Source organism: Rhopalosiphum maidis, chromosome 2 (genome assembly GCF_003676215.2).
Source record: "Rhopalosiphum maidis isolate BTI-1 chromosome 2, ASM367621v3, whole genome shotgun sequence".
Lineage (NCBI taxonomy): Eukaryota > Metazoa > Arthropoda > Insecta > Hemiptera > Aphididae > Rhopalosiphum > Rhopalosiphum maidis.
Window position 1 is genome coordinate 20,678,366 of NC_040878.1, and position 9,260 is coordinate 20,687,625.

At 29.2% G+C, this 9,260-nt stretch overlaps 1 protein-coding gene and 1 long non-coding RNA gene across 5 annotated transcripts; one reads left to right on the forward strand and one right to left on the reverse strand.

Annotated features, from left to right (window-relative positions):
* Positions 1-224: 224 nt before the first annotated feature.
* On the reverse strand, positions 225-7,340 carry LOC113553242. Of its 4 annotated transcripts, XR_003405192.1 has the most exons (5): positions 6,943-7,340; positions 6,533-6,763; positions 5,066-5,190; positions 658-768; positions 225-550 (listed from the first exon to the last, which is right to left on the reverse strand). It is a non-coding gene; the product is annotated as an uncharacterized LOC113553242 (long non-coding RNA). The 4 variants fall into 4 exon arrangements; XR_003405195.1 differs by lacking the exon at positions 6,533-6,763; XR_003405194.1 differs by lacking the exon at positions 5,066-5,190.
* A 367-nt stretch (positions 7,341-7,707) lies between these two features.
* Positions 7,708-8,992, forward strand: LOC113554009 (ribonuclease P protein subunit p29). Its single transcript, XM_026957638.1, has 5 exons — positions 7,708-8,053; positions 8,116-8,264; positions 8,333-8,535; positions 8,592-8,779; positions 8,846-8,992. The coding sequence occupies exons 1-5, from the start codon at positions 8,050-8,052 to the stop codon at positions 8,980-8,982; spliced, it is 681 nt and encodes a 226-aa protein (XP_026813439.1). The 5' UTR covers positions 7,708-8,049; the 3' UTR covers positions 8,983-8,992.
* Positions 8,993-9,260: the final 268 nt, after the last annotated feature.

Below are 9,260 nucleotides of genomic sequence, written 5' to 3' on the forward strand. Positions count from 1 at the left end.
AGAAATTTAATTTTTTGAAAGAGAACATTTTTTCTCATAATAAAAAATTGTAAGTAGTGGTTGTCTTTTAATAAAACTATAGAAATTGAAAACAAAAAATATTGGTATTAAAAAAAGCTCTAGTATTCATTAAAGATAATTTTACACAAATACGATTTAATTTACCTGTTAGCCGTAACTTTTTTTCAACAAATTATTTAAATAACTAAATACAAGTACTTAATACTAAAAAGTATACATTAAACAAAAAAATAGTTTAACACATTAGATAGTCCATCATTTTTATTAATTAAGATTTTATAAAAGTAAAGTAACAATTGATAAAAATAAATAAATAAAAACCAAGATTTAATCTCAACAGACTTCTGAATTGTAATGACAAATGTTTGATTATAATTGGAGCGTTCCGGCGTACCTTATGAATAATTGATAAAGGGAACGCTTTTTAACCACTATTTGAGTTAGGGGAGTTCCCCTGCGTCCTCCTCACTTTAACCCCTGGGTTCTGCTGATCTGGTTATAGTTCGAGTTGCGCATTGTGTATTGGAATCTAAAATTGAAATGATAATAAATTTACTCGATATAAAGTTATACATTTATTTTTAGGTATCTACATAAAATAAAAACTATTAAATCAAACGATGTATAAAGTATTACTTGAATCTTGTGTTCATCGGTAGATTCCGAGGTTACTGCATTTTTATTTGTGTCAGTATAGGAATATAATTTAATTGACTTGCTATTATATTACTTTATTAAAGTGATTATCTAAAAAAAAAAAAACTTTTGTTCGTTATATTGTAATAAACTAACATTTTCATAGTTTTTCAAATTGTTGACATCTCAAACCTGAAATATATATATTTTTTTTATGTAAAATCAATTTTAACAACTATTTTACTTATTAATAATTAATCATGAAATTATTAAACCATAAATTTAATCAAAAATGTGTTATTGTTTAAGTTACTGCTTGTTTACGTATAGCTTATTACATAATAAATAATAATGTATTGTTAAATTATGCAATTTCTATTAATTAATAAATATTAATAAATTTAATATTGAGAACTTGGAACAATTAGTATATAATTAATCGCAATCATTGATGCAATTATAGGAAAGCCCCGAGTGCTATATAAACTACTAGTGGCAGCTTTAAAGAATAGGGTGATAATCACTCCTATTGGAATTTAGTTAATTCTTTTAAATGTTATGTGATTATTTAAAAATAATAATTTATGACAATTATGTAACAAAAGTACGTTTGAATAAACTTCGACAAGAGAACGAAAACAATTTTTTTCTTCATATTTTTTTTGTGCGTTGGGACTAAATTTTTCCCCTCAAAGTTCTGTCAAAACTGCTACAGGTAACCCTTTATTTAATTTCAGCACTTAGCTAGTTATTTGTAAAAATTGCTTAATTGCTTTTGCAATAGGTACCTTACATGCTTACACCTTACACCCTATTGCGTATTGTTAAGTGTTGCCTGTTGTATAACATAACTAGGCAAGTAGGTATGCAATATATATTATCAATCCTAGCATAGCACCTCGTCTATACTTAATAAAAATATAAGAAAAATAAAATTTAGAAAATAATGTGCAAAAAGATCATGTAGGTAAAAAAATAATCATGTTTTGCTCTAACTATATATGTATATTATATTCCAATTACTATTAAAATTAAAATTTTGTTTATTCAATTTTTCATAACCACTATAACTTGTATAATTAGAAAATTAGAAAAGAGATTATGAATAGTAATTTTGATAATTAGTTCATAATATAATAAATTGTTTAGTCGCTTTAAAAATATCTTGAGACCTAATAGGTGACATTTAACATCCAATAATTTAAAAGAAATTGTAAATATTCAGTGCAACACACGATTTTGATATTTTTATATAATTATATTTGATATATTTTTTCCGTAAATGCATTGTAATACAGAAATAAAAAAAAATTGTTTCCTACATATTTGGACGGTGTCTGCACATATTTTATAAATTATATTTCCATATTTTAATATTTTTATTACGTATAAAACCGTTCCTTATTGATAATATAAATATATATGTTTTTAAACAAATTTATTTTAGCGTTTTTTTTATAATATAAATGTAGATCAACAAACTTTTATTATAATTATCTATGTGTTTTTCTTAAGCGGATATCCGTAGATAGAAAGTCTATCGAATGTTCTAGAATCATTTTATTAGGTATTAAATATGAGAATTCAAATCACAAGTTTCCGCAATAATGCAATATACTTCCTATAACATTACACGATATCTACGGATATCCGCGGAAAAACAACATACATAATTATAATAAAAGTTTGTTGATTTACTTTTATATTGTAAAAATGTATTTATTCGTCACCACGAATAATGTTTTTGATTTATAACAGATAATAGGATAATTATTAACATCGTTATTCATCGTTAACATGAGTAAATATATTATTTATACTTCTTCAAATGTCAATAAAAATAAAAAAATAACTGTTTTTGCATATCATATGAATTTTTTAGTTCCAATATGAAATAATTATGATGAATATTATGTTGTATTTTTAAACCTTAGCTACAAAAATTAAAGATTTTATACATATATTGCTACAAAATACTTATAGTTTGCATGTACTTTTCAAGATTTTGAACTTAAATACTTATAAAAATGTATTGTAACTTAACATTTTTTAAAAAATTTTATTGGGAAATAAACAGCTTATTAGGAACCTTGTAACAAATTATCAATCATTTTTTCAAATTTGTGAATTTTTATCATCAAAAAGTCAAAATATATTGAAAATAATAACATTTATAGTTGTATAGGAAATTAATACATAAACACTTTAAGTCACGTATGTTTTCGTGTTACACAAAAAAAATGGATTTGCGTAAAAATTTCCGTTTTACCTTAATTATTTGTTTGTTTTTCCCGAATATTTTGACCTCTCTAAAATACTAAAATACAAACTAAATTGAATTTGCTAATTGCATATTCAATTTTCAAAGTAATTTTTTCAAACATTAATTGACAGCTGCAGTACCACATGTAGCATTCGATGCTAAAACATAGCAGTATTTTCAGGTTTATTGGTGAATAGGTTTAAAAGTATCTCCGTTCGTTATAATAACGTTTAACAAATACAAATGTCGAGGCCTAGATAGAACCAATGAGTTATCGAGTTTAATTATAGACCTGATTAAATTTTGGTAAATAAATATTAAAACTAATTTTCATAAGTTATACTGTCATAACGTTTTTTAGCGAGATAAAAAGTTCTGAAACTAGTGGGCCAGTACTTATCCTATCTGTCACTGTAGAAATATCTCGTGATTATCTATTTCACACTCATATCTGTTTTCACTTTATCTATAAATTAAAATAAAGGAAAAGTATAATTAACCACAATTGATCAATAAGTTTACTGAATAGTGTACTTCATCATTAAGTTATTAGTCATTGTAAAGTAGGTTTGTGTTAAATTTGAATTCAATAATAAATCATTGCATACAAAAAACCAATCTGAGCGAAGACGATTTGTCTGCTACACATATACTTTTACTAAGTTATATGATATATTAATATTGCTAAATAATTTATGTTACTAGCAAGTAAAGTTGCAGTAGGTTGAATTAATTTTTGGTGAATAAATTGTTTATGAAAATGCCATTGTAAGTATAAAATATACGATAACATTTTATGAGGAACCTTGCATTAAATTTTCAAGCTATTAAAACCAAAAATAAATATTTTTATCATTCAAAAAAGTAAAAAAAAGTTGAAAATTCAAAATAACTATAAATAGCACATAAAGATCTTAAATATTTTGTATTTCGTAAACACTAATATGAATATTCGGTCATAATTTCAAGTCTTATTATTTTTAAGCAAACAAAAAAAACGAAATCGATTTTGTCAAAAATTGGTTTTACGTAATAAAAATTTTCGTTTTTGCTTAATTTTAATTTTGTTTTTTGATCCAATTTTCTACCAAAAGCTACCCTATTACTCTAATAAATGAAAATCAAAGCATTTCTACTGCTCCAAAAAGCGATGTCAAATAAAAGAATATATCATTGTAAAATCAATAAATTCGTCGCTTTGCTTAAAATCGAAAATAACTTGCACGTAAAAATGTTTTAAAATCTAAACATAAATTATAACATTTCAACAAATATATTGAATAATAGATAATGATAGAGATTACATAGTTTAAAAATATAAATTACTTCTATCATAATCGTTTTACAAAATTATATAAAAAACTATAAATAATATTGGGATACAAAATATTTTAATCGTACAAATATATTTGAAGTCAATAATTCAGTAGCGTAACTATGGGATGGTAAGGCACGGCAATGCCCCGGGGCCCTCGACTCTTGTAAATACAATTTGTATTATAAAAAAGCGTGGGCAAGTGGGTATTGCTCTGCTGTATAGTATATAGTAGAGATGGAGAGTAGGTCACTATTTGAATGCAATGACAGGTATCATTGTACACGAAAAAGATTCTGAACGGAGATGATTTGTCAGTCTAGAATAATTATTAGGATATATTATATTATTACCTATATTTAAATTATAATATATTGTTATTTATGTTTTCTGTATTGAAGCTGGAGTTTTTTTTTACAATTATTTGAAGGAAAACTTATGGAAAATCTTGTATTGAATTTTTTAACCTTAGGTATAAATCAAAAAAATGTTATGAATTTTTCAACTTCAAAATTCCTTGTTAATTTTTGCGATTTTGACATATTTCGTAAACAATTGAATTTTAAATGTTTATAAACAAAAATTGTAACTAACGTTTTTTGATTTTTTTTTTTTTACTTCGATAAGTAAAACTCATAATAAACCTTGTATTAAATTTTAAAGATTTTTTGGAAAGCCAAATTTTTTTTATCGGCATTTCAAAAAAAAAATTTAGAAAAATCAAAAATTTTAATTGTCTGCAAAAAGCTTTAAAAGTCAAAATATTTTGAAAATTTAGTAGTAAATATATAACGCTAATATAAAAATGTTGTAAAATTTCAAGTACTTACAATGATTCATTTTTGAGTTACAGCGAAATAAAAAAGTCGATTTTGTTGAAAACTGATAATGCGTAAAAATTCCCGTTTTACTGTTACTTTTTTAAGGTTTGTCTGGTGTTTTTGAAAATTCCTAACTAAAAAATACTAACTAGATTAATTTTCCTTTTCAAAAAGGGGCTGAAATAAAAAATCAAAGCATTATTTTTATTCAAAAACGTAATGACAGACACAAAAATAAAAAAAACATACATCATTGTAAAATCAATAAATTCCTTACTCCGTTTAGAATCTAAAATGATATACAAACATTTGAATTTCATTTTAAAATTCACGAAACAAGTACTGTTAGAAATTGTAACAGTACTTAGAAAAAAGTTCAAAACAGCCAAAACATACCTAAACGGACAAATGGACACTAAAGAACTAATAAAAACATTTTCTGAGATGGAAGCTAGAAAAAGAAACTTTGAATAGCCCACTTTATAGTTTTGTACATATAACATAAATAAACTATATTTATAATAAGTAATGACTGTTTCTTTTTTTTTTAATTTTGGTAATATAAATATATGGGGGGGTCAACACTTGATACTGCCCCGGGGACCCAAATTTATAGTTACGCCACTGCAATAATTGAAAGGTTTTTCAGGCAGCATATAAATTTGATTGTAGTAGGTATATATTCAGTTTGTACCATCCACTATAATTTCATTGGTAAATGCCAACACCTAAATTATAGAATACACATAATATTAAAGATAGGTAGGTATGCCTCGAAGACCGCGCGTTATATACATTTTGCATGAAGTGTCAATGCACCTTAATGACTACAATTTCAATCATAAATAAGACTTCCCACTAAATGAGGATTACAATTTTTTTTCAAATTTACTGTAATATTTAATATTAGCAAGTATGGAAGTAGAGATAACCTACGATTTTAATGGCAGAAATTTATCGGCGCATATATTATATACGTCGGCGTCACTTAAGTACCTATTGCGCGGTCTATCGATTTACTGTGACAGGTATATATAATAATAAACATCTAACATCAATGACGTAACTTAGAGTATATTTTTTTGGAGGGGGGGAGTGAGGTAGTAAATATAATATTTTTTTATTTATAGGGTTTAAAAATAAAATGATGGAATTAGCAGTCCTCGAAGTTTTTTTAAATTGTATAATTGATGAAAATATAATATCGAGTTAATATTGTATTATGGAAAACAGCTTTAAATAGACCAACATATTATATTCTATCAAATCTACGGCAAATCAGAATAGATATTTTAATGACTTTTAATTTTTATGTATTAGAAATTATTACTAATTTATTGTAGGTTCAGAAAAATAATTGTTAAGCATAATGCTTTTAAAATAAAAACAAATATTTTCTAATGGCTAATACACAACAATGAACAAATTAGATTATTAGAGTTTTATACAAATGAGAGGACAGAACAAAATCTTTACCAGTCTTATAGTCTCGAGAAACTGCTCTCAGTGCTCTCCGTAGACATCTCATTTCACGCTTATCATTATATAACAATACACGTGTATAAAAAACTGCTAAGCAGTAAGCTCAAATTTTTCTTGAAAAAACGCTCGCGGAAATTTGATTGCGATCAAATCTACTTGCGATAGTTCTTGTCACGCAAACTACGTTCAAAGGCGGTGCATGACGGTATGCGCCCTCATTTAAATCTGCGTAATAAAACGATTATGAGTTCATAAGGCACGTAGGCGATACTGCGATAGGCATAATAATATTTAATAATATTGTGTTTATGTTGTGTATAGTCATTATTCGTCGTCCAGGTGGCGTATCGATCACAATATTAATAATTATTATAATTACTAAAAACGTGCGTGTAGATACGTACCGATTTAGCAATAGAGTAAAACATATTATGTATTATATATTATATTAACGTGCGGACACTGGACACGACCGACGGCGGTGGTCGTTGCACTGGCTGCGTCGAGGTCGGCGTGGCGGTCGTACTAGAACAACCAAAAGAATATGTAAAAGCCTCGGCGGTCGATCACCGTGCCGTCGTAACGGGAAAAAAACGACCACAGCGAAACGTAATAATAGATGATGATCAACAGCAGCGCGCAAAAGCCCTGAGCCTCGACGGGGGTCATGCTGGGGCACGTGTGACCTCCCCGGAGTACGGCGCTGCGCTAGTGAGTGGTCCGCGGTCGGGAGTCAGCACGCTCCGTACGACGAAGCGACCGACGACTGACCGACCGGCGACGACAGACCGCGACCGGCAGTGTGCCGGGCCGCGCGCGCGACGTCCTGGGACCCTGGTACGAATCCGGGCAAGTGATGCGTCCGTGAACGGTCTGACTCAAAATGCACACGTGCGGACAGCGGGTGCCCAAAATGTCGGTTAACCGTCGGCGGACAGCGCGCACGGGGGCCGCCTTGGCACGGCCTGCGCACCGGCCGGCGCGTTGGGGCAGGTCATGGTCCGGGCGAGTCCACGTCGGCCGCCGGGGTAAGGGACCGTGTGAAGCGACCCGGACCGACGACGGTTCCTCACCCGACTGGCGACCGATGGATTTGCCCGCGACCAAAGCGCAGCGAAGTGCACGTGCTTATCACCGGTGTGCAGCTGTTATCACCGGCCACGTTCCACAAACGGCTACGCGACGCAGTCTCCCGCGCTGCAGCCTACTGCAACCGGCAACAATAATAACGTAGCACTTATTCGAATCGTTTCCGTACAATTCGCTCGCGGGCTCATGCGCCCCCCATCCCGTTTAGTGCACTCTTATCACTGACGGCATAGCGCCAGAGTCCAATGCGGTACATTGACAACGGCTTCGTTTCGGTCTCCCGAGTATTGAATCCGTTGGATTCACTCCTGTACGTTCGAAAACCGATTTAATGTTCGTGGTCAATTTGCAGGATATGCTCTACGTCATAGATTCGTGGTCAAGACTTTTCATTGTTTTTTTTTAATTAGCCGATTTCAAACATGTGTAAGTAAATTTGAAATTGTATTAAATTATTATTACACGTTAACTATTTTACACGTTTATAGCTAACATTTTATACACTCCACTGACACAGACAGCATTTGAGTCTTCTGGTACATCAAAAGTGGAAAATCCATTAACTGTTAATCAATTAACTCGTCAATTGTTGCCATTAAAGGTGACTAATAAAGAAATAGATTCTGGACTTAAAAGGGTAAGTAGTAAAATATTATATTTAAAAAAGTAATAAATAATAATTAATAATAAAGATTAATTTTCTAGATATATTGGTTGGGTAATTACACACACAAGAAAAAACCAAAACCTGTAGATAAATGTAAACCAAAAAACCAACTGAAACGAATACTAGGATTAAATCATCCACCAAAAGATGTTTTATCATATACTGATGCAATGAAGTTGAATGAGCTTTGGATGTCATATATGAGAAAAATTGTTAATTTTGATGATCTCCGCAAAAGAGGGTAAGATAAGGCCTGTTTTTTAAGCATTGTTATTCATAAATTCTATGATTTTACAGATGGGATGGCACACCAGGATGTAAACATTGGGAACAATTTATGACTTCACTTTACAAGTGTGATTTTCATGGTGCTCACATCAAAGTTATCAGTTCCAAATGTTGTTCATATCTTTTATTGACGGGTGTTATAATTCTTGAAACAAAAAATACTTTCCAAATCATAGGAGTTGATAATAAATTAAAAAGTTAGTTTCTTGTATAACTAATTATGACAATATATTAAGTAAAATATAATAAAATTTGTTTTGCAGCTTTACCCAAAGATCAATGTGTTTTCGAATTAGAACTTGAAGGATATCTCATTCATTTGTACGGTAAACATTTTATAGTTAGGTCAAAAGATCGTTCTAAAAAGAAAATAAAAGATAATCTTATATTAGAATTGTAAAAATTTAACTAAAAAAAAAACTTATTGTTTAATATTATTTTTTGATATATAATATAAATTAAAATTTGCTTTTTTATGTTAATAATTAGAATATTTTTTTCAAACTTATTTTATTAAAATTTAAAATTTATTAATTTTCTGAAGCTTTTAATGATAAAAATAAAAAAAGGAAAAGCTATTGAAAATTATTATAATACTATATTTTTCTTTAACTTTAAGAGGACGTCATACTTGCATGTGTCTCCATCTTACAAACGTAAAACAAAGCAAATTTGTGT